The sequence below is a fragment of the Trachypithecus francoisi genome, unplaced genomic scaffold, assembly GCF_009764315.1.
Source record: "Trachypithecus francoisi isolate TF-2019V2 unplaced genomic scaffold, Tfra_2.0 Lachesis_group1, whole genome shotgun sequence".
Classification (NCBI taxonomy): domain Eukaryota; kingdom Metazoa; phylum Chordata; class Mammalia; order Primates; family Cercopithecidae; genus Trachypithecus; species Trachypithecus francoisi.
In genome coordinates this window covers 158,827,493-158,853,109 of record NW_022681454.1, presented here as the reverse complement: position 1 = coordinate 158,853,109, position 25,617 = coordinate 158,827,493, and the positions used below count along the sequence as shown (strand labels likewise).

The window sequence follows — 25,617 nt, the reverse complement described above, 5'->3', positions numbered from 1 at the left end:
CTCAGGAAAAAAAAAAAAAAAAAAAACTGCTTTGAAAAGGCATGAAACATGCCTGAGCATAGTAAGGAATCCTTGGGTTTTCTGATAAAAAATGAATGAATTCCTAAGACTGAGAAAAATCTGTCACTGCTTTTAAAATGCACAGCGTCTATCTTCTTAAAAGTAAAATATGCCTCACAACAAGGTGACTGTAGTCAATAACAATTTAATGATACATTTAAAAATAACTAAGAGAGTATAACCGGATTGTTTATAACACCAATGATAAATACTTGAGGTCATGGAAACCCATTTACTCTAATGTGATTATTATACATTGTATATCTGTACCAAAATATCTTAGGTATCCCTGAAGAAAAAAGGAGGCTCACTTAAGTTCACTGTTTAATTCACTTGCCATCTAAGTAACAAAGTATGAATTCATACAAGAGCCACAATAACAATTTCACCAAAATTCAACAGCCACAAATCAAATTTTTTATGGATGCACAACAGACAATCTAATCCTAGTTAGTAATATAGGTCCCATGATGCCTAAAATCCTGGAGGAAAAACACAATAACCACTCCTTTAAGAGGGCACGTCGGGCTATTTTGCTTAAATATCTTCTGGAATGTTAAGAACTGCTGTTATGAATGAACAACTCAATATTTATGGGTTATGCAGGATATAAAGGTGAACATTTGAATTGCTTCATATGATTCATCCTTACCGAACACTTTCAACACCTAAATATTAAGGATCAAACTTATATTCCTTGTAAATAAAGCTAATAGGCTGTGCCCCCACCACTAATACTCATTGAAATTATTAAGGCTCAAGTACAGTCTTATCCTATAGCCTAAAAAACAGTAGTTTTTCTTTTTCTTTTTTTTAATTTTAAAGACAAAATGCCACCTTTTGACAGTTGCTCTTTGGTCATCTCCAAAAGCTAGCCATCTAATTTTGTCAATAAAACTTATCTGGGCCAGCCTGGCCAACATGGCAAAATCCTATCTCTACTAAAAATAAAAAAAATTAGCTGGGTGTGGTGGCACACACCTGTAATCCCAGCTACTCAGGAGGCTGAGGTGGGACAATCACTTGAACCCAGGAGTCAGAGGTTGCAACGAGCTGAGATCGCGCCACTGCATTCCAGCCTGGGTGGCAAAGTGAGATTGTCTTGAAAAAAAGAAAAAGAAAAAAACTTACCTGGGGTACAGTCTGCTTCTCTGTCCCCTCTATAGACCTAATACAGTATGTTGCACATGATAAGCACTCTGTGAAGATCTACTGGGTTTTGAAAATGTTGGTGTTTTGAAAAATTTCCCCCATCCACACTTGGGAAACTTCGAGTTAAGAGCTGAATTTCCCACCAGAGATGCATTGCTGACCTAAAAGCCATCCTTTCACAACTCCAACATCATTCATCTTAGCATGACGCTCCGTTTCTCAGAAGCCTTCACTGAATCCCACTGCCCAGAGGATTAAGTCCAAATTCATCTTACTAGTTAGGCCTGCCACAATTCTGCCCTTCTGTTGCTTCCTAACCTTTTCTGCACAGACTCCCCAGGATGAACCCTTGATTCACTTTATCCAACAGATGATGCTTATTCCCTCCCTGGCTTGTGCAATTAATCCTACTAGGAAAGACCTTCCCACCGCATCCCCTCAGTGAATCCTGCTGCACTCCCAACAAGGTCCAACTGAAGCCCACCTCTGTGGACTATGTGAATTTTCCTCATAAGAATCCTTTTGGGCACCCATGATTTGCACACTTTTTCACTGCCTCATCCTCCTCTCTGTATGTGTCCGGCAGCTCTGTAGACACTCAAAGGGCATGGGCTAAGTCTGATACTGTTTTTGGATCCCACATAGCCTTTCAGGCATATTAGCTGATTAGGTGCTCACCAATACTTGTTGAATACACTGTTTACATGTGACTGCAGGGTTTTTAAACCAAATAATTTCAAGATATTCAAGCTCTTACCAGGCTGGGATATAAAGCTAGGTCTCTGAGCCTCCTGTCTAAAAACAATTAGTTTAAGAAAACAATAAAATGTCATGTACTTTTTCTATCAAACAATTTTAATTCTGTAACTTAAACCTTACAGAACTCCTGTCTTCTTACCCCCATTCCCACAATCACACCTTACATCAGCCATAATTGAAAGTGACTGTTACTCCTAAAATTTTGCTTCCATCAGCCGAAGGTTCACATTAACATTCTTCGGCATACAGCTGTTGCTCTACCACTTTGAGGTTAGAGCCCAAGAGCAGAGTGGTGAGAACAAGGAAGTTCTCCCTTCCCAGAAGTCAGGAAACCACTCTCAGCTACCCTTTCTGGGCAACAGGAAGTTGACAGAAGGACAGGAAATAATTAATGATTTTCAGCTGTACAAAGAATAGGCCTCTTCAGAGATTTTTTTTAAAGAATTACTCAAAATGGCTATAAGATTTAAGAATGGAAGAGAATGACATTTTTAAAAAGGTCTGATGAACCCCAACAACAGTCCATTTTCAAAAATACTGTTGGTTGGCGCTTTCATCGAAACAATCCAGGTTATAGACCTGGCAGCCAACACTCTAGCTATTCAAAGGTCATTCTTCGTTCTGAAAATCAGCATTGACTACCAGCCCAGTGACATACTAGCTGCTGAAAGGGTGCCACACGAAGAACAAGAAGGTACTATCTGACAGTTACACGGTTTACATCCAAAAAGGGGCAAACAGATGAAGGAAGACTGGAGCTTATAAATAATCCTAGGGCCAGGCAAGGATACCACAGGGCTTGCAGGTAAGCAGGAAAAACATCTCTAGGCTGAGAATGTCAGAGCAGCACTGAACCTTAGACACCATCCTGTCCATTCCTCTCATTTTATAGTCAGGCTCAAACAAGTAAAACAATTGGCTCGAGGCCAGAGTCTGTCCCAAAACTCAGGTCATTCACCCCAAGAGAAGGAGCACTTGGTGTAACCTTCCCCACCGTTTAGTGAGTCATGCCCAGGTCAACAGAGACTCACTCACATTAACACCAGCAGAACGCCAAGGCTACCCATGCCCCACCCATAGGAGTGGGGAAAAAGAACATTTGAATAGTCTATTAAAAGTCAATCTTTTTGGACTTCTCAAAGAGAAAAAAGAGCCATTAAAGATCCGTCTTAAAACAACCAGACTATTTTTCTTACTTTTCTTGCAGTTCCACTTAGTAACCAATGTATTTTACATTCTAATAACTACTGTCAAAACAGGATTAAAAACCCGAAAGAGCACCCTCAGACTTGTTGGATTATCCCAGCTATATATTCTCGCAAAGAATAAGTGAAAACCCACATTTTGAAAATGTTGTCAAAGTAGTAATAGAAAACAAATCAAATGATCCAATATTCAATTTAACTTCCTCTTATCTCTCTCGAATCCATTCTCCACCCAGCAGCCAGTGTGTTCAAAATATAAATCTCATCAGGTCACATTCCTGCTTAACACTCTCCACGGGCTTCCTCTCAAAGCAACTCTTTCTTTTTTTTTTTTTTTTTTTTTTTTTTTTTTTTTTGAGACGGAGTCTCGCACTGCCGCCCAGGCTGGAGTGCAATGGCCGGATCTCAGCTCACTGCAAGCCCCGCCTCCTGGGTTTACGCCATTCTCCTGCCTCAGCCTCCCGAGTAGCTGGGACTACAGGCGCCCGCCACCTCGCCCGGCTAGTTTTTTTGTATTTTTTTTTTAGTAGAGACGGGGTTTCACCGTGTTAGCCAGGATGGTCTCGATCTCCTGACCTCGTGATCCGCCCGTCTCGGCCTCCCAAAGTGCTGGGATTACAGGCTTGAGCCACCACGCCCGGCCCTCTCAAGGCAACTCTTGATTAAGACCAAAATTTCAGGACCTCAGTCCAATGGCCCCTCCTACCAACTCAGCTGCCTCTCCTGTGTGATTCCACCACCATGTGCACTGCAGCAACACTGTCAGTTCCTCCAATGAGGCCAGCTCCTTCCTACCCTAAGATGTGGCACAGCATTCCCCATGCCTGGAACACTGTTCTCTCTCTCCTCACTCCCATCCTGACTTCATCCCCTTATCTTCTTTTCCTTCTAGATACCAGCATAATTATTCCTGTCTTCTTAAGAAAGCCTTTCCTGACCACTGTTATCTACCTTTCTGGCACCAGCAGCCCTCCTTTGCAGCACATACTGTCATTACAGTAAATTATTTTTGTGATTCTTTGATGAATGCCTGCTTCGTGCAGTCCCCTATGGGCCCATGAGGGTGGCAACCATATTTGTTCTTGCTCACCATTGTACCTACAGTACCTAGCAGATAAATATTTATTGAATCACTAATTGAAGAAGGAAGAAACAAAGAAATGATGGACCTAAAAGGGAGAGTTTTTAGGAGGCATAGAAAGATTAAGGGAAGGTTTAATCCCTTCTTAAGACAGGCTTTCAGCATTTCAGATAGATACATGCAGAGTACTTTCACAAAGGGAATGGTGGGAAAAAGCAGATCTTTCATAAAGTGCTAATAAAACCAAGACTCTTAATACATACATTAGTCTTTTAATTAAAAAAAAAAGCTACTCATTTTTCAATCAACTTTTAATACTACTTAAAAGTTCCAGTGATCCTTAGTACACCTGCGATCCTTAGTACCTCAGCAACAGGCAGGTCACTGTCCCCTAAAACTACCACCACTCCCACAAAAAAAATGGTTACATTTTTCTCTGTCTAAAAGTTTATTTCCATATTCTTTGCCACGGTAAGTTAGAAGCCCTAGACCAGCACTGTCCAATATAAATATAATGCAAGTCACAATTTTATAGCAATCACACTAAAAAAGTAAACAGAAAGAGAAATTAATTTCAATAATATATTCTCTTATTTTTAACTTTTAAAAAAGAAAATAGGGACATGGTCTCACTGTGTTGATCAGGCTGGTCTCAAACTCCTGGCCTCAAGTGATCCTCCTGCCTCGGCCTCTGAAAGTGCTGGGATTATAGGCATGAGTCACCATACCTGGCCTACTATATTCTTTTTAACTCAAAATAGCTAGTATATTATCATTTCTACATGGAATTAATATATTTAAAAGTATTAATAAAATATTTGCATTTCTTTTTTTTTGCATTTAGAAATCCCCCGTGTATTTTTCACCTCCAAACTATCACATCAGACTAGCTGGATGGTTAAGTGGTTACCACACAACAGAGGACCCCACACCATCCACACTTCTGATCAGTTATTTGCTCTCTTCCTTTAAATAAACTTGCAGAAAAAGCTTTTAATGTTCCATGTACCAGACAAAGCAACAATAGAAGGTTGATTATATACTCACTACAAACAACTGAAAAATAAAGGGACGAAACCAATGGTTGCATGTACATTAGTATAATGATACCTTCTTAATTCGTTCATGACTTTGAAAGCTTTCTTCATATGCCAAGGATTCACTGTCACTGGGCAGTGTTTTTCGGTATTATCATCTTTTGAATCGAGAGGCTTCTGATGACCCTGCTTTGTGCATCTGTACACAAAAGAAAAGAACAAAAACAGAAAAAGGTCTTATTAAAGATCACTTGGTTCAGCTTATCAAACTACAAGAGATACAATGAATGTCTCTTTCCCTACTTATTTACAGGAAGTCTCATGGACAGAATATCCCAATGTAAGGTTAAGACAATCGAGAACAGTTTCTTTTTCTTTTTTTTTTTTTTTGAGACGGAGTCTTGCTCTGTTGCCCAGGCTGGAGTGCAGTGGCCAGATCTCAGCTCACTACAAGCTCCGCCTCCCGGGTTTATGCCATTCTCCTGCCTCAGCCTCCCGAGTAGCTGGGACTACAGGCACTCGCCACCACGCCCGGCTAATTTTTTGTATTTTTAGTAGAGACAGGGTTTCACTGTGTTAGCTAGGATGGTCTCGATCTCCTGACCTCATGATCCACCCATCTCGGCCTCCCAAAATGCTGGGATTACAGGCTTGAGCCACCGCGCCTGGCTGAGAACAGTTTCTGATAGACATTATGGTTTCAATTAAAAAGTGGGTAATTACTTCCCTGGTGTCAAAGTTCTGTCAAAGATCAACACAGAATATTCAGTAAAAGTGGCTTAACAGATATCTCCAAATAAAACTGCTGAGAAATGATCTTCTCCATTGGAAATTAACTTGCTTTTACAAACTTCTGTAGTCACATGTTATTAACAAACCAAGACAGAGCAGGATTATATTTTACACAAAGTTCAGAAACTTAGAATCTGATTTAAATTTTGCTCTCTACCTGCCAGGATATATTTATCCCATATATTTTGGACCTATACTAACAAGAGATTAATCAAGATTAATCATGTTAGCTAATAGTTATTGAGTATTTACCATATGGCAGCCACTGTGCTGAGTACTTTACTTTCATTATTTAGTTAATCCTCACAACAACTCTCTGAGCAAATTACTATTATTATTCCCATTTAACAGATGAAGAGAATAGTGTGAGTAACGTGGTAAATGGTAGGGCTGGGTAAAAGTATAGCCAGTCTGATTCTCCATCTTGTTCTTTTCACTAATATTTCAATACCATTTCCTACCCTGGACAGTGAATATTTAAATTTACATTTTTTAAGTACACAAGGCTATACTAGCATTGCTACATGAATTATTCTTTCAAGACTTAGGACCCAAAAATTAACCCAAAAAATCAGGGTCCAATGAGGAGGGGGGCAGAGAATTAACTGCAAATTAATGAACAGAAGAGAACTTTTTGAAGTGATGGTTATAAAACTTTATAAATTTAGTAAAAATCATTGGATTGCACAATTATAATGGGTGGATTTATGGTATGTAAATTATACCTCAATAAAGCTATTACATAAAAAATCAGGGCACCAATTTTTTAATCAGGCTTAAAAATGAAGTCTAAAAATATCATACTTGTATATATATCAAGGAACAAGCAAACATTATTATTAATTGCTGCACTTCTCTTCCTTTCCTGACCCATTTTTAAAAGGATGATTCATTTTTAAACATTAATTGTTCATTAATTCATTCAGCAATTTTTTTTTTAGTGCCAACCATGTTCCAATCACTATTCTTAAGGCACTTGGAATACATCAGTGAATAAAACAAAGATCCCTGTCCTCATAGAGCTTGGAGTCTGGTGGGGGGAAGCAGAAGACAACACAAGTCAGGGAAGCAACTGGCATGTTAGGAAATGGTGTTATGGAAATAGAAAAAGCAGGGCATGGTGAAGAGAGTGAGAAATGTGGGGATGGTGGAGGGGTGTAATCTGCAGTAAACATGGTGCTCAGGGAAGGCCTAGTTGAGAACTGAGATTTGAACAAAAGACTAGAGGGGTTGAAACGTCCAGATGGAAGTAGTAACTACAGCAAAAGCCAATATGTACCTGGTCTGTTCCAGGAACTGTGACCCATGCAGCTTGAGCAAAAGGCTGGGGCTGAGCAGGAGAGGGGCGTGCAGATCACAAAGGGCCTTTTAGGATATCCTAAGGCCTTTCCCTTTGAGTGAAATGAGGAGACACTGCAAAAGAGTGACACAATCCGACTTATGTTTTCCAAAGACCACTTTGGCTGCTGGTTGAGAACAGTCAACAAGGGTCAAAGATTAAAAGGGGGCAACTATTTAGCAGGATATTACAGTAATTCAGCAAGAGATGACAGTGGCTTAGAGAGGATAGTAGCAGTGGAGGTGATGAAAACTGGCTGAGTTCTGGATATTTTGAAGATACAGCCAACAAGATCTGTTTAAATAACCCTATGACATGTCAAAGAAAGTCAGAATGACTCCAAGTCTTTTGGCCTGAACAAGAGAAAGGACTGAGTTTCTGTTCATTAAGTTGGGAAAGGCTGCAGGTAGAAACTGTTTGAGATGGGAAGATCAAGAGCTGTTTTTATACAAACTGGTTTTAAAATATCAGACATCCAAGTGAAGGCATCAAACCATCAGATAAATATTGGAGTCTAGAGTTGGAGAGAAAAGTTTAGCTGGAGGCAGAAATGTGGGAATCACTGGTTACATGGATGGTACATTAAGCCATGAAACAAGTACTCAACATTAAGATAACCTCTAAAATTAACCAAACCCCAAGCCCCAGATTCAGCACTAATTGAAGCACCGGCCTCTCTGAGGGTTTGCCTACTACAGGTGCCCGTCAGTTCTACTTCCTCACCGCCTGACACTTTTTAAGAGGCCTAACAAATGAATTAACGCAAGGCTCTACCTCCACGGGGAAAGTCCACAGCTGGAGTGGGAGAATAAGGAGGTTCCGCTCTACTCCCTACGGCCTCTTGAAGGTGTGTGTGTAGGGAATTAGTTACACCCAGTCTAAGAAAGGAAAAGCACTGGTAAGTCTAGAACCCAAAAAGATGGCAGAACATTCATGTCTGGAGGGAGAGGACTGGGGAAACACTTTATAGTATAAGACAGATATTCTCATTCTACCTATAAGGAAATTGTAGGAAACCAGGGAAAGGGGAAACTGCATAGATATATGCAACCCATGCAAACTTTCTAACCATGTAACATTGAATGTCCGTATACGATAGCAAGGCAATACTTACTCTATATCTACTTCTAGTTTAATAATTTAGAAAGTGCAACAAAGGGAGAATGTTATACTGAGGATTAGCAAAACTATCATAAAAGAAATTTCAGAGTTTGAAAGCGGAAGCAAAAGCAACTCTGCCCCAGAAAGAATGTCATTATTTAAGAGTCAGGAGTGTTTATATTTGTTTAAGAACTTAGGAATTAAAATTCCCTGCATTGGAGAATTCACTTTAAGACAGCCGCCATACAACAATCAATGCCCATACTGGTGCTCTCTTAAACCTATTTTCAGCTCCTCCTTTCTCTGATGTACTACAGAAACTCTGCAAAGAAGACTTTATTCAAAGGCTTAAAGGAGTAAGTAAGAAAAAACACTGAATTTTGTTAAGTGTTCTCTGTACTGAGAGTCACTTACAAATACATCACCCCTTTCTGCAAACTTCCATTTTCAAAACTAATGCCCTTTCCATAAATTTCCATTCCCTGTGTGGCTTTATGTTAGATGGCTTCTCATTTAGAAGCAGAACAGAAAATGAAGCACAATGTCTAAAACTATAGATGTGAGAAATATATATATACTAGGAACAACGAGTTAAGTGAGGGTAAAGGTTTACCCTTTAGGTTGTACCACATTAAATCAAGAATTACACCTTTGCCCTGCTTCCCTTCTGAAGCAAAGTGCTAGCCTTTTCCAGAAAAGCTTCTCATTCTGAGAAATGTCTTCCTTAAAATACCTGAAGATATTTTTCCAAGTTCCTTTCACTTTTAACTCTTTCCCCAACTCTGAGACTCCTCAAGTAGTCTGGCAATTATCCAATAGCCTATTGTTATCAACACATACTCTAAAATAGTTGAGGTTTCCCAGGGTTTGGATCCCAGTGTACCACTTGCTAAGTTTTTTCATAGATATCCTAAAGCCTTCCTTCAGTGACTGACTTCTGCAAATTCCTAGCTGTGGACACGGGTGGCTTCTCAGATGAGATGACTTTCTGACTCTGCCTAAGAATACACTATTGATGATAACTGAATTCTCAGAGAGGAAGAAAATAAAGACTCTAACAGGGCTGTCTCCCTCAAATAGTCAAGATTTCCAAACCAGGCAAAGGTTTAAACCTACTGTAACAATTCTGAGAACACCACAGAAATGAAGTAAAACTTCTTTAGATATGTATTATTGGCTTTGGAACAACAGTTTTCAGCAGAGTGAAAGAGAAAGATCAGAATTACCCAAGCAATTTTTTCAAGCCACAAATAACCACCCCTTCTCACATGAAAAGTCACACAAATCCTTTTTAGAATTAGCTATACGTGGCCTGGCGCGGTGGCTCAAGCCTGTAATCCCAGCACTTTGGGAGGCCGAGACGAGTGGATCACAAGGTCAGGAGATCGAGACCATCCTGGCTAATATGGTGAAACCCCGTCTCTACTAAAAAAATTCAAAAAACTAGCCGGGCGAGGTGGCGGGCGCCTGTAGTCCCAGCTACTCAGGAGGCTGAGGCAGGAGAATGGCGTAAACTCAGGAGGCGGAGCTTGCAGTGAGCTGAGATCTGGCCACTGCACTCCAGCCTGGGCGACAGAGCGAGACTCCGTCTCAAAAAAAAAAAAAAAACAATTAGCTATACGTACATGATGGCATCTCCAGGGGTATAGGGTAAAGCCAGCAATGTGTGATTTTTAAAAATAATCATAACACAAGTCACGTTAATATGTCCCGCCACTAACTTACCTCCCACCTCAGAATCATCCCAGATTAAAAACAAATGCTTTAGAAAATATGTTGCATTTTTAGAAAAAAAAAAATGCAACTATTCATGTGAATAATGCAGCTGTGAAGTTTAACAGGGGATCTAAGACATTTTGACATTTAGGACACAAATACTTGGCCCTTGGGTGGCCACCATCACTGTTCTCGCCTTTGCCTGTTCACCTCAAAAGCTGCAAGACTCCCTTGCTTGCAATGAGTCACCCACAATTACTCACGAATTTCTGCCAAGTTCACGTCAGCAGCTGTTGTTTTCAAAGTCAACATCCATACCGTACTGTTTTGACGTTTCTCCATTATTTTATAATATTTCTTCTATTTCTCTGCTGTCTTCCCAACTAAACTTGCATTCAGAAGCAGGCATCTTACTAGCATTGCTCTCATACACAAATCCAGGATATCAGAAGTAGAGAGTCAACCATAACTAATATTTTAACTAAAATTTGTTATGTCATTCTACAGTTTCTCAACAAAACACTCTCACATCCTTCAAACAAATAGCCACTATATTACGAGGCTGTGAAGGTAGAGGACTTTCTCAATTGGAAACACATTTGGGTCTACAGTAGGGTTGTGATTTCAATTTTTGCAGTTAGCTAAGGCAAAGAGACACACTGTAAATTTTCTTCATATGTCTGGAATTTAAACTTTCATTAGGTATGGAAACAGCAGACTAATCTACAAACATATGTTCATATTACCAAATAAATACAGCTTTTTAAAAATGTTAAAATTTGCCTTATAGACATGTAAGAACTTGGATTAGGTCTTCAGTATGTAGACCCTTAGAAGTGAATACGAGGTATCTTGTGAGATTAAAAACTTCGATTTCTTTTTTCTTTTTATTACTCACTTCTCCAAGAAAAAAAAAAAAATCTGATCTTGCATCAAGTTATAGAATGCCTTTCAGACAATATCACAATGCCACTGAATACTTTAAATATATATAGTTAAAAATTATTTTTCTGATTTTCCAGAGCTGAAAAGGAAACATCTAGAAAAGCTTGAATTGCCAAATTTACTAAAATATATTAACAGTTAAAAAGCAGAGCCCTGAACTCACTGAAGGGCAGAGGGAGGTATTAAAGAGTACCCTTTTTCTCCCTTGTGCAGCTGTATGTTAAGTGTGTAGGGAAGCATTGGCAGGAGGAGGAGGTTGGGACGTCTGAGGTGGAGAAGCTGATGGAAGTTGGAGTATAATTGCTCTCTGATAGTAGAACAATAGAGCTGTAAAAAGCTCTGCTTCAGTTCAACTCAGCTTTCTCTCCCTCTTTCCCTCCCACCTACATGACAAACAGAACACAATCAGGCACTTTTTGTCCCTGACAGTGACTATTACCAGGAAAAGGACCAGGGTAAAAGCATGTCTTATGCAAGATTAATCTCCTAAGGAATATTTTATACACAACTAACAAAGCATTGTCAGAGTGGGATATTTGTGAGGTGCTACAATAGGGAAAAGGAGGTCGATGATCCATTTCAAACATTTCCATTTCTTTTATCACTTATATTTCTGACTTTTCTTTTGCCCCTCTTCCTAGTATTGCCATCACTTGGTTGGCAGGGGGCGGCAATATGACTCGGCAATTCAGTTGACTGGGATACATTTTGTAGCACTTGAATGAAAAGGTACTAGATGAGGACCAGAATCAGAAAGAAGCCCTAAATTGTGGTTCTGTCTATGCCAAATACTAACCAAGAGACCCTGGATTAGTCACTTAGCCTCTGTGGGCTTCAGACTACTTATAAAATTTATTTCACAAATATGTCTGATGTGAAATGTAATATGAAAGTCAAAGATAATAATACCTCACCTACTTATCTCAGGGAGCTGTATAGGCACTAGGCACTACATGAATGTAAGCAAAGTTTAGAAGAAAATTGTTGAGTTGAGTTCAGGAGCTAAGCTGAATATGCAGATATATTTTTATGGATCTTATTGGCCTTCATTTTTAATTGCAACATTCAACTCAAAGTTAATAGCAATATTCAAAATGACCAAAGCTAATGAGTTAAGTATTTGTTTAAGTGCTGCCTAGATGCCCACTGCATGCCTTGTACTAAGAAGGGTAAGAAACATTAGGAAGCCTGAATTGAGATCTTCCTCCATTTACCATCTAAATGGGAAGGTACATGGGAAACCACCAAAGAATGGCACAAGTCAGTACACAGGTGCAGCGACAAACACTATAGGAATGCAACGATGAGCTGGAATGAGTTGGAGCGAAGAGGAAAGACTTTGTGAAGGAGATCGGGCTCCAATGGGGCCTTGGAGGAACTTCAAGTTGTTATAATAGGGGACGGAAGAAGAGAAGCATAGGAAAAGGCTGGAGAATCCTGGCTTGTGGACAAGGGAGAGTTTTAAAAGCACATGATGATCTTGGATATATAGGATAAGACAAAATGATGGAGGGCTATAACTGCCTGAGTCTCTGGTTTTGATAAGTCAAGTCGCTTCACATGACTCTAAGATGTTGGAGGGTCAAAACAGTATGGGGACTGAAGGATGAGGAGAGAATATAGAGAGCTCAACAGGAGACCAGTGAAAAACTTCAGGTATCAAGTGATGAAATCCATTCATCAGAATAGTAGCAGCCAGAACGGACACTTGAAATCAAGACTACAGTTCCTGGAGACTAATAAGATATGGAGGATAAAGAAAGAGAGAGAAATCAAAAACTATTCCAATATTTTGGTTATCAGGGACCAGAAGAATGGTTATCCCATTAAATAAGTGAAAATGTTATAAAATGAAGTCAGTTTCTGACTGAATATCAGTTTTGGATATCTTGGGTTTAGAGGTATAAGCTAAGAGTAGAGATGTGAGAAGTTCAAAATTCCACACCAAAGCACAGACCTAGAGCCCAGACTTAAGATATAGATGGAGCTAGAACTCAGAGATTAACAGTCGATTGAAAAGAACTGGCCAAGGCCTGGAAATACTGCCCACAAACAGTGACAGAAGAGAAGCCATGCAAGACAGAAAAAAGTGATTCAACAGAGAGATTAGAATCCCTGTTTTTCTAATACTTGATAAGCTTGAGAAAGTAACTTAAACTCTACTTCTTCATCTGATAAATAAGACACGTACTACTATAAGGTTGTTGACAAGATTAAGCGAGATTAAGTGATAAAGTACGCAAATCACATTTAGCAACCTAAAAACCAGAGAAGGAAAACCAGAAAAAGAGCTATCATAAAAAGCAGGGGCTTGTTTTTCAAGGTAAAATCAGAGAATGGAACTGGTCAAAGGAATATTTTAGCAAATGCCAACAGTCCAAAATGTAAGAAAGTACAGTGCATAACACACAAAAAGTATACTGACCCCCTCCCTGCAGCAGTTATCTCAGGGGAAGAATTAAAGAATGCCTTTGCACTTGCTATTCTCTATACCAGGAATGCTATTCCCCCTCTGGATTGTGCTAAAATATCACCTCGCCAAAGACACCCTGACCCTATCTGAGCTATTATTATTATTCTCTACCCTTTTATCCTGCTTCATTTTTATTTATTGTACTTACTACTAACAATATTACATATTTGTTTGCTATTAGTTTCAATCATAGGAAAAGGAACTTTGTTTTCTGAGATATCCCCAAAATCTGGCCACAGTAGGCACTCAATAAATATAAATTAAAAACTCAGACTGCCTCATCATAAAAAGTAAATGCATTTGGATTTGGTAGAACACTACAGAAATGCAACTTAAAGTGAATTTCCTTCTCTGGATCACCTTGAAAAAACCTTCTGCCTGATCTTAAGAAAGATGTTCAATGGTCTTCATAAGCACTACTAATGTAAATCCGTAACAGCCATAGATGGGTAAACTTACAGTCACCTTTGGAAAAGCACATTTACTAATATTTACTGAACGCCTACCATGTACATCAGAAACAAAAGGTTTGGGGCATTCTGTGGGGAGTAGGTGGAGTGATTTTCCAGCATCAGAAATTTTTTAAACTACCACATAAATGCTACCTATTTCCAGTATTCACTTCTTAAGTTCCCAAATGCACCTCAAAGTTGTCCCTATATGTAACATTTCCTTCAACACACATTGATCCACATGTCTTCTTTCACCATGACCTTGTTTGTGGGCCATTATTACTCCTAAATATTTTAAACATCTTTGCCTATCACTGGGGAGATTCACCTATGAAATGATGACAGATGCCCAAGGTACATTTAATTAAACAAAAATAAGAATACACTCCAATGCACTATAACAGACAAACAAATGAATACTGGGTAACCCATAGCAAGGTTCCAAATTCATAGCAACTGAATCTTAGAAAGAATATGAAAGGTCATCTGGTCCAGTGGACTGCAAATGTCAGGCTTCAATGAACTTTTCACTGATCCATGTCAAAATGAGGACAAGGTAATAAGTTTTCATAAGGCTAAATGTTTTAAATTTAAAGACAATCCTTTAGTCAGATTATATCCTTCCTTATATTTGAGGAAGGATATTAAAATGCTTTTTTCTTTCATAAAAAGATGGTGATAGTTGATCATTGTTTTATAAATAATTCTTTTACTTAGCAAAACAAAAAACTTAGGAATTGTTAGACTTAATTGTTTTTTTGTTTTAAATTTTACAGGTCAGTGAAATTCAAAAATGTGAGAACCTCTGCTCTAATCCAACCAATCTTCTGCTGCCTAAATGCCTTAGAATATGGTCAACAAGTTGTTTATCTGCCTATGCATGAACACCTCTGATGACAAGTCTCTAGTAATGTGGAACCATCGACTGACAAAAGATATGGTTCTATCTGAGGGATGTTTGCTTAGTTTTGTGAAGCAAGAGCAAAAACATCAAGGCTTATAGAGAGTAAGCCGACTTGTGACAACGGAGCCAGTAAAAAAACAAGTGCCAAGAAAACTGATCAGTAAGAGAAGATCAGAGGGATGCACTGAGGCCTATACCTCACAGTCTTCCTTCAACTTATTATGAAAATCCTTTACACAAATGACTATAAAAGTCAGACTATAAAATACATTCCTAAGGTCAGGGCTGGTCAATTTACATTGCCTTTTGCACATCTCAGTTTACCATCTGAAACTCTTTTACTAATCTACATCTAAACTCCATCTCTCAATTCACTACCTGAAATTCCTTTACTAATCTACATTTAATTTTTTAGTTACACACCTTTCAGGTTTGATCAGAAGCAAATGTAACACAGTCCCAATATCACCCAGACCCCAAAATGAAACAGAATCTAAACGCCACATATACCCAAGTATGCAAAAAACAATAAGCAGAAATATATAGTCCAACAATTTTTAATTATATGAGAATTTAAAGGATGAGAAGTTGGAGGCAAGAAAGAGAAAAAGCACAAGAGATCAAAAGCTAATTTCAAGGAGTCCATCCTGAAAGAAACAGGAATGGTGGGTACAGATGCCTGACATCCCTCCAAGACAATGTGCCAACGGGCCAATGGAGAACAAGGTGCGATCTCAGAACAATGTAAATCTGGATGTTAAGAGAAACACAAGCAAAAGCACCACACACAGTGCCAGGCAGAGACAGGCATTCAAACATTTGCAGATTGAACGCATTAATAAACAGACACTTACACAAAGAGAATCTGGGGCCGTGCTTCCAATCACACCATCCAAGGCACTTTAAGTCCAGGTCAAACATCTTTCTTTGCCTTAAAGCTCAGGCTAAAAATCTAACCTTATGAAAAGCTGAGTCTTCCTAATAGTTTCCACTGGCCTCTGTCCTAGCCCAGCTCTGGCAGTGAGGCCCGGTAAAGTTCCTTCCTAAAGACACTGCCTGCAAGTCTCAAATCCAGCACAAGGGATCCATGGTGGAAGGATGTTAACGGGAGTGGAAGCAAACAGGCCAAGGAGTGGCAAGGAAAAAAACTATTTCTGATCGAAAGAATGGCAAATAACACCGTAACGAGTTCTTGAATTAGGTTTAATGCTGGATAGAACCAAATGAAAATAAAAACCTACTTGTATTTATAATTAAATAGACAGAAACAAAGAAAAGGTCTCACCAACTTCAGCCACCCATGATTGAAAGAAGTTTTAACAGTTCTTTCATCCAGGCTGGCATTCCAGGTTTCCCACTGTATCTCAACCTCTCACTGTTTCAGCACTATTGATGGAATCTCAATGCCAAAAAATGGTGCTGGTCATCAAAATGATGATTAGCTGATCTACCCTAGAGTCAGTTTACCAATGTTTGAATGCATACATCAATTTCATTTTTTATTATTTCAATTTAAATCATCTGTGTCTCTATACCCTCCCTCCAGAGCCTACTTTTCCACACCCTTCTTTTCACCTGCATTCTAAGATTCCCTTATTCTTTCCTTTAGTTCCCTCTGTTCCAAAAGTAAAAAGGAACTGCAGGAACTTATATAGAAGGCAGGTTTACTACAGATAACATACCTACATGTTACATATTATATACCATGTGCTGTCTAAATACAGCTAGCATATCCTGCCTTAAGTGCTTCTGAGCCTGGGCAGACCCCCGTGTGCTCATGCTGCTGATGTAAACCATCCACCATCATATTTCCTACGAGTTCAGGTGCCTTCCTCCAGCCTGCTGAAGAACATGACCAAATCTCACAGCCCTCAAAGCCACAGCTATCGAGAGGTGACTAAGCCCCTGCTTCTGTCAGCCCAGGAAGGACAATTCAAGAGTCTTATCGTCTACCCCCTAGATTTCCACGACCTGTTCCACTCAAGCTAAAAATTCTGAAACGCACTTTTAGAAACTGTCGTTTCAGAATCCTATTAGCTCTCCTTAAAGGGCTGACCATCAAAAAATTATTCAACCCAAGCCAAGTATCCTTATTTTGGCTGGAATTCTGCCAAATAACCACAAGAGGCTGGTGCGGTACAATTGGTATGGAGTGAAGCTTGCCCAATCTAACCGGAGAACGACAAGCCTCCATGAATAGGCTCTCATGAAAAGGTACACCATTCTTCAGGATAAGGTTTGTCTGCGATTTGAAAAGTCAGATTCAAAGGACTCTTGTTCCTAAGAGGGAACCAAAATTGAAATTTTCGAAACTCCTGGGTATTTACAGTTCACTTTTACCAAGATGTTTTTAAAACTAAAAACTAAAATTTAAAAAAAAAAAAAAACCTTTTTCTGAATAATGCAATAATGTCTTCTACATAATGTTTCAGCTATTATTTCTAGAAAGTAATTCTGTTGCCAGTGATCTTGAATGTACTTGGGTACCAAAGAAAAAAGACACCTGTGCCTGGCAGGTCGATACGCTACTAATTAGCCCGAGGTACGAAGGAAACAGAAGATGCTCTGATTTCTGGATAAAACGTTCTGCAGTGCCAGGTAAAAGAGGTCACATGCCCTGAGCGACCGCCGCTCATTTAGAGTGATGCAAAAGCTCCTCGGATATTAATTTTGTTAGAAATTCGGGGAATCAAGCAACCTAGAATCAATTCATTTAGACAGCGGGCGACTGGTACTTTCCAGTTTCCTTTTTTCAACGGACTCAGTGCATCCTAGCTTAATCTCTTATAAAGGGGTAGGCAAGCTGGGCACCAGGTGCCCATGCATTTCAGGAAGGTACACACAGGATCGGCAGGGTCACCCATGCACAGCCCCACCCCGAATCTTCTATTTGCCCGAGATGGGGAAGACCCTTCCCCAGAAATGCTGGGCAGCGTTTTAAGTCACCGCCTGGCCAGGATGAGTTTCCGTCCGCGTCCGCTTCGGACTGCGGGCACCGCGCCTCGTCACGCCCCGCATCTCCCACCTCCCGCCGGCCCCGGCGGCTCCAGGCGGCCGTCCCCAGAGCTGCGCCCGCGGCCAGCGACATGCGCCGCAGCGGCGCGCTTATCCGCAGCGGCGCAGCCCGCCAGCCCGCTCACTCACGCGGGAGGCAGCGGCGGCGTCTCCATTGTGGCTCCTCTCGGGCTTCAGAACGCAGGCACCGACCGCCGCCGCCAGCACCATTCCAGCCGCGGACGCCGGCACTGCCCGCCCGCCGAGCCGCGTTCCATCCGCCCCGGAGGGGGCGCAGCGCTCTCCTCACCGCGCGCCACCACCTGCGGCGGCGGCCCCCGCGGCCATGGCCGGCTCGGCCAGGCGCGCTCCGTCTACTGCGCGGCTCCCGCGCTCGCCCGAGTGCGGGGCGGCGGCGGCGGGACCGGCGGGCGCGCGGGCTCAGCCACTTCCGGGTTTGGCCCCGGCCGGCGCCGACGCTGTGACGGGACTGCGATGCGGCCTCCCGCGGCTGCCGAGGACCCCTCCCTCGGCGCCTCCCCTTCCTCCTCCTGCTGCTGCTGCTGCTGCTGCCGCTGCCGCTGCCGCTGCCGCTGCCGCTGCTGTTTCTGCTGCTTCTGGAGGCGGGCGGGTGTCAGCCGGGAGCGGGGCGGGCGTGCCCAGACGCTGGCCCGCAGGCCGGGACGCGGGCGGCGGCCGCCCACAGCGGGTCTGTGGATCTGTGGGACTGAGGCGCTGGAAAATGGGAGTGGAGGGGGTTCTCCGTGCAGAAAAAGGGCGGCCGGACGCACGGCGTTCGGATAATGCCCGGTATCCACTTACTGCTCTGCTTCGCGGGCATGTACACGTTATTCTTTTCATTTGAGCCTATACCCAGGGAGATGGGAAGGGTAGGCATAACCAACCAGTGCCCTTACAAATGGTGGAATTGAGTCAAGAAGAAATGATTTGCCTGTCCAGTGTCCCAAGCAAGAAGCTGTCCCTCCTCAGTATGCTATCCATTCCTTGGACAAGTGAGTGAGCATCTGCTAGGCAAGGTTTTAGTGCTGGGGCCGTGACATCAAAACACAGCAAGTCTCTGTGCTTGTGGAGCTGTCCATCTAGACGGGATGACAGAAACAGTAAGTGATACTTACCACGAAGAACATAAATGAGGATGAGGAGAGGGAAAGAGATTTTATAAGGAGTGGTGAGGGAAGGACTCAAAAGGCATGAGTTAAACAGAGATGGAGTAACAGGGACTTTGAATAATGTAAAGAATGCCCAGGGCAGAGGGAAGAGCAGCGTGGAGACTGCTAAGCAAGATCCTGTCTGCCTTGTTGAGGAACGGGAAGGAGAACAATGCAGCTGGTGGTTCTCCAAGTATGCCCGCTGGAAGCAGTAGCACCTGCGAACTTGTTAGAGATGCGAATTTTCCAGTTCCACTTTAGACCTACTGAACCAGAAACTCTGGGGGTGGGGCCCAGCAGCGTGCGCTTTAACAAGCTCTCCAGATGATGCTTGCTGGGGCCGCGAGGGTGGGAGACCCTCTAATGAAGCAGAGTGAGGTCAGGAGGACAGCGGCGGGAATGGGTGTTGTGTGGAGTAATCACAGATCACCCAGGCCTTGTAGGCCATGATAAAGGAGTTGGCTTTTACTGAGATGAGAAGCAATTAGAAAGTGGTGAGTAGCTTGATCTGATCATTAAAAGGATGACTTTTCTGGGATTTGTTTGAAAATATCCCACAAAAAGACGGGCAGAGGCTGGGCGCGGTGGCTCACGCCTGTAATCCCAGCACTTTGGGAGACGGAGGCGGGCGGATCACCTGAGGTCGGGAGTTCAAGATCAGCCTGACCAACATGGAGAAACCCCGTCTCTACTAAAAATACAAAAAATTAGCTGGGCATGGTGGTGGACGCCTGTAATTCCAGCTACTGGGGAGGCTGAGGCAGGAGAATCGCTTGAACCCGGGAGGCGGAGGTTGCGGTGAGCCGTAGATCATGCCATTGCATTCCAGCCTGAGCAGCAAGAGCAAAACTCCGTCTCAAAAGAAAAAAAAAAAAGGACAGAGAAGTGAACAGATGAAGATTTGCAAAACGTTAATTTTTGAGGCTAAGTGATGGGTGCATAGGGGTGGGTGGTCATCATTTATGTGTGTCTATGTGTATGTTTTAAAAGTTAATAATGGGCCGGGCGCGGTGGCTCACGCCTGTAATCCCAGCACTTTTTGGGAGACCAAGGCGGGCGGATCATCTGAGGTCAGGAGTTCAAGACCAGCCTGTCCAACATGGCGAAATCCCATCTCTACTAAAAATAGCCGGGCATGGTGGTGGGTGCCTGTAATCCCAGCTATTCGGGAGGCTGAGGCAGGAGAATCACTTGAACCCAGGAGGCGGAAGTTGCAGTGAGCCAAGATCGCGCCGCTGCACTCCAGCCTGGGCAACAGAGGGAGACTCTGTCTCAAAATTCGTAAATAAACAGAAGTTCATAATACAAAGTTTTTTTGTGTGTGTGTTTTGTTTTTGGTTTTTTTGTTTTTTTTAAGATGACTGATTGCTGTATGGGTAACATGCATAGCGAGGCAAGAGAGCAAGCAAGGAGATTAACCTGGCTGGGATGAAAAGTAGGGATGGCTTGAATTAGAGTCCGAGTGATTGAGAGAAGTGGTCAGGTTCTGAATCTGTTTAGAAGGTAAAGTATGCAGGATTGCTGGTAGATTCGCGTATAAAAAAGAAAGATGATCCTAAGGATTTTGTTCTGAGCTCTGGCGAGAATGGAGTTGCCCTTTACTGGGATTAGGGAGATTGAGAAAGAACAAGTATTGGAGGGTGGGGTGGACATTGTATTTGTAAACTCTGATTTAGATATGGTAAGCTTGAGATGTCTGTTAAACATCCATGTGAAGATAGGTGTAGACGATTAGATATATGTATCTGGGGTAGACACAAATTTGGAAGTTGTTAGTGTACAGGTGGTATTGAGATCAACTAGATTATGTAGCTAGAGAAAAGAAGTAGACCAAGAAGTTAAGCCCTGGGGCACTCCAACATTAAAAAAGAAGAGGAGGAGGACTCAGCAAAGGAGATGGTAAAGGAACAACCAGGGAAATAGAAGGAGATCCAAGGCAGGTGTCTTGGCAGCCTAGTGAAAGGTTCCAGAAAAAAAAAAAAAAAAAACCTTAGTACACTTTAGCATGAGGACTTTTCTGTATAATGGTTCTGTTCAGAGCCATATTAAAACTTCCCACTTTACAAGGTTGTTTTCAGAATTAAATGGAATAATTGACGTAAAGTATATAGGACATAAATGTATAATGGAAGCACTTAATAAATGTTAGTTGCTGTTATTATTTCTGTACATTTCTGTGGCCATCAGTTATACCTGACTCTGCTAGGAACTGGGTTAAGTCCTAGAACCAGGAGATACTAACTTAGGTTTTACCAAACCTTTGGCCTGACTTCCTTCTGCATGCAAGCTCGGTGAGTAGGGCTGACTCATCAGCCATTTCAGGAACTCTTTTGAGGCGGGGGGTGGGAGGTGGACTTTTTCTATTGCTTTTGTATCTTCCCACCCAAAATAGTGTTATGTGTACAAATAAATACTAAAAAATTAAGATGTGTCCATCTGACAGGCACATCGCTTCAAACCATAGCCCCTCTCACATCCTCCTCTGAGTTAGTTTTGTTTATCATAATTCTTTGCTTAAGGGGTTCGACTCATCTAGCATGCTAAATGTCAACCCAAACCTTTCCTTTTTCACAACCACCCCCATTTGTAGGCTTCACAAGTAGACTGGGAAAGAGTACATTACCCACATACCATTCAGCCTTACTTGGAGTTAAATGTCACACCAAAACTGGTGCTCAGCCAGTTACAGCCTCCACCCTTAACCTGTCTCTCCCCTCACAAGAGAAAGTAAACAAAAATGCTTGACAGGCTGAGCCCAAATCCAACACTACAGTGGGGAAGAAACTTTTTGATACTTCTTCCTTTGACTCTCAGTTTCACCATCTTCTTAAGTGAAGGACACTAAGGATTAGGAGCAGCTGTCTAAGACCACCAAGCTCTTCTCTTTTTCATTTCCGCTGACATAAGGTCTGACTAAACATGTAACGGTGTTGAGCTCCCCTTGCTTAGGTTATTACCTCCACCCACGTTTTCATCATTCTTTAGCTGAGCCCTTCACACCCTTGGCAGAGGAATGAGATCTTACAAAAGTCCGTCTGCCTGCTATACTGTTGAGATAGAACAATTCCTTAACCATATTAGTAACCATAATCTAAAGCTAATGTAAGTAATTGGAATGTATCACTTGTAAAGAAAATGGAACCACTCAGATGAACAAGTCCATGAGAGTAGCTAGTGGCAAAAATTCCTTAGATTGAGCTGAAATCAGATGTTGCAATAGAACTGATGACATGACGTGGCAGGCACAAATACATCTCATGGCAACTATCCGGGAGCTAAGAATTGCTCCTATAAAGAAAAGACTTAACTTCACCGAAGAATACAAAACCATTAGATGCTATATTTGTAATTCCTTCCAGTGCAAAGATAGCAAGTATGAAAAGATTCACTCATTCAAAATTAGGTACTTTAGATAAAGGCCTTCTAAAAAGTCTCATTTTCTATCCTAAAGACTTAGTTTAAGTTGCTTTACTAATTTTCAATTAGGGGTTTTGCTTTTAAAATTTTGACTAGCAGAAACATCGCATGCATAATATATTAAGCATTTCAAAATGTTCTTGTGATACTTTGCTGTTTAGCAAATGGATTTGTCAATACATTAAGATATTTATTACAAGCTTTATGGTGTCAGATGGGGTGATGTGAGTCTTGTGCTCCAGATCAATAGAAAATCTTTAATTGATGGAGTCCCTTGTTTCCATGAATCCAATTTGCTCTTCAAATGCTTGCCTCCTTGTTTTTGTAGTCTTTAAGATACCAACTTTACTTCCAACACAGCATACCTCTCCATTACCCTGTGTCTGAGCTTCCTGGAGAAATGAATGCAAATTGTTTGCTGCAAAGTTTAATTGAAAATCTGTTGGAATTGGTACAGGAAGTATCCAAAAATAGGTTTCACACTAATGTATATCAGGTAAGCAGTTTCTCTGTGCTTTAAGAAAAGGAAATTTACTTAATCTATTTTTACTTGTATATAGCTTTATGGTATCTATTTATGTAGTCTGGTGATGTAATACCTCATTATAGAATTATCTAGGACTGAACATCTTTCTACACAGTCAGCAGTGCTGGGGGGAAGAAAAAGCAAGTAAAAATTCTTGATAAATTATGCGAAGCATTATTAGGTTATTGTCATTCATCTGAAATTATGCATCTGCACATACACAAAAACTTTGCCCCACAGCTTCTGCCTGTCCATTACAGCTGAGTGTTAATAGCACAGGCCCTAAGCAAAATTGTGAAATAAGTTTGCTTTGGCATTCTCATTTTTCCCATTCTCTTCTCTTTTTTCATGCGTCAACACATCTCTCACCTTTGACACCATCTACAGGTTTCCAGTATCCTGTCTCCATCCCTAATCAAAACTTAGAAATGATCAGACATCAGCTAACAGAATGATTAGTGAACTATACTTTAAAACAAATGGCTTTTAGACATGGGGTAACCTCATACTGGTATTATTTGAGCTAAATAATATCTTAATACCCTACCCCATTCTCCTTCCTAGAATGCATTCCAATGTCATCTATATTATTTTAATTACAAAATTATTTACAAGTTGTGATATTTAAATGTGTCTTTCATTAATAAAGGTGTTACTGAATAACGCTGTGAAATGAATGCTTTACTTCGACAAGTGACATGCAGAGTATAAGAGATAAAAAATATTCTTCTTAAACTCTAGACCTTTTGAGACCATACCTCAGGGAGTTTGTATTACTTGTTCAAATTGTTCACATGCTAATATAAAAAGATAAGTCTTGAATTTCCACATAAATCCTAAAATTGAGCTCAGCCCAAGTCTTGGAATTATTTTTGCATGAAAGGGTCCTTTGCCAAGAAATCCTTTCTAGTTCTTAATCTGGTACTAGTCAGCTTCTGGATGCAAAGAAGCATGTTTAATGCAGGATATAAGTGGTTAGTCAATTCCTGAGGCATCCATATTTCTTCATTTTCCTTGTTAAGATCTTGGTAATAATCCAACCCAAGAAATAGAATTAAATCCAGGCTGCATATGCATGAGAACTATTCTTCATTGAACTAAAAATGAACCTGAGCTGCCATTTTGAAGTCTTTGTTAAAAGCCAACTAAAATTAAATCATGAGAAAAATATTCCAAGTCATATTTTCTGAGGCAAACTGATTCAAGCCAATCTTGATTGTATTATATTTAGATATACGTATCAACTTTTTTTCTATGTCACATAGGGAAAATACTGACCACCCTATTTTAAATTGCAACTAGCACTCCTCCTGCACCCTCAACACTCCCTAAACTTCTTTTCTGATTTGTTTTTTCCCCAGGCGCTTATCACAATTTGACCAACTCTGTGTCTTACTTGTTTATTTCGTGTATTGTCTGTTCTCTTCTTTGGAATGTAAGCTCTATGAAGTCATGAATTTTAGCCTGTTCAGTCCCAGGGCCTAGCAAAATACCTAACATATTATACATTCAACAAATACTGTTGAGTGAATAAACTGGCACCAACCAAAGTGTTTACCTCCAGGAACATTTATTCCAACTCAAAATTCAAGCAATGTGCATTTTAATATATGGCTACATCAATGTATCAAATTCATTCTTTTTTACTTTTGGAAGCATATAAATAATGGTCCCCAGAAATAAAGAAGGTAGGGAGAAATTTTCTTTGATTTCAGTCGGTCAACCAGCCAACAAATTTATTGAATGTCTTCTTTGATGATTACACTGTGATAGGTGAGTCCATCTGGGGGAGCAGTTAGGAATAACATGAAACTTAGGACAAAGATTCTCCCCTTAAGATAATTGTAATAAACTTCAGTCACAAAAATAAATCCAAATTTTATATAAAACTAATTATCCCAGCACTTTGGGAAGCTAAGGTGGGAGGATTGCTTGAGCCCAGGAGTTCAAAACTGTAGTGAGCTATGATTGTGCCACTGTACTCTAGCCTGGGTGATACAGCCAGACCCTGTCTCTAAAAAAATTAATAAAACTAGGGCAGAAGCAGTGGCTCATGCCTGTAATCCCAGCACTTCAGAAAGCTGAGGCAGACGGATCACCTGAAGTCAACAGTTTGAGACTAGCCTGGCCAACATGGTGAAACTCCGTTATCTACTGAAAATGCAAAAACACTCAGCTGGGCATAGTGGTAGGCACCTGTAATCCCAGCTACTTGGGAGGCTGAGGCAGAAGAATCACTTGAACCTGGGAGTTAGAGGTTGTAGTGAGCCAAGATGTTGCCACTGCACTCTAGCCTGGGCAACAGAGTAAGACTCTATCTCAAAAAAAAATTAAAAATAAATCAAAACTAATTAAACAAAAATTCCAGACAACAGAGTCTTCACAAGTAAGATAAACTCTGACTTGAGCGCTTAAGAAAGAGAAGAGTACATAGTGGGAAAAGAGAATATGTTTAGTGGATAATAAAGGAGGATTTTAAGCAAATAATCCAAGAA

The 25,617-nt window shown here is 40.9% G+C and overlaps 2 protein-coding genes across 4 annotated transcripts in view; one reads left to right on the top strand and one right to left on the bottom strand.

Moving 5' to 3' along the window:
- KLHL2 (kelch like family member 2) overlaps nt 1-18,506 on the bottom strand; it is a 118,681-nt gene extending 100,175 nt beyond the window's left edge. Inside the window, exons 1-2 of one of the 3 annotated variants that reach the window (XM_033215608.1) lie at nt 18,161-18,506; nt 5,368-5,493 (exon numbers count right to left, since the gene is read on the bottom strand). In XM_033215608.1, the coding sequence (XP_033071499.1) occupies nt 5,368-5,493; nt 18,161-18,186 (152 nt within the window). In that variant the 5' untranslated portion in view covers nt 18,187-18,506. The remainder of the gene's footprint in view (nt 1-5,367; nt 5,494-18,160) is intronic. The other 2 variants (XM_033215610.1, XM_033215609.1) reach the window with 2 other exon arrangements.
- LOC117086093 (elastin-like) lies at nt 18,230-23,812 on the top strand. Its single transcript, XM_033215615.1, has 2 exons — nt 18,230-19,673; nt 22,957-23,812. Exon 1 carries the CDS (start codon nt 18,357-18,359, stop codon nt 18,873-18,875), a length of 519 nt encoding a protein of 172 aa, XP_033071506.1. The 5' UTR covers nt 18,230-18,356; the 3' UTR covers nt 18,876-19,673; nt 22,957-23,812.
- Nucleotides 23,813-25,617: the final 1,805 nt, after the last annotated feature.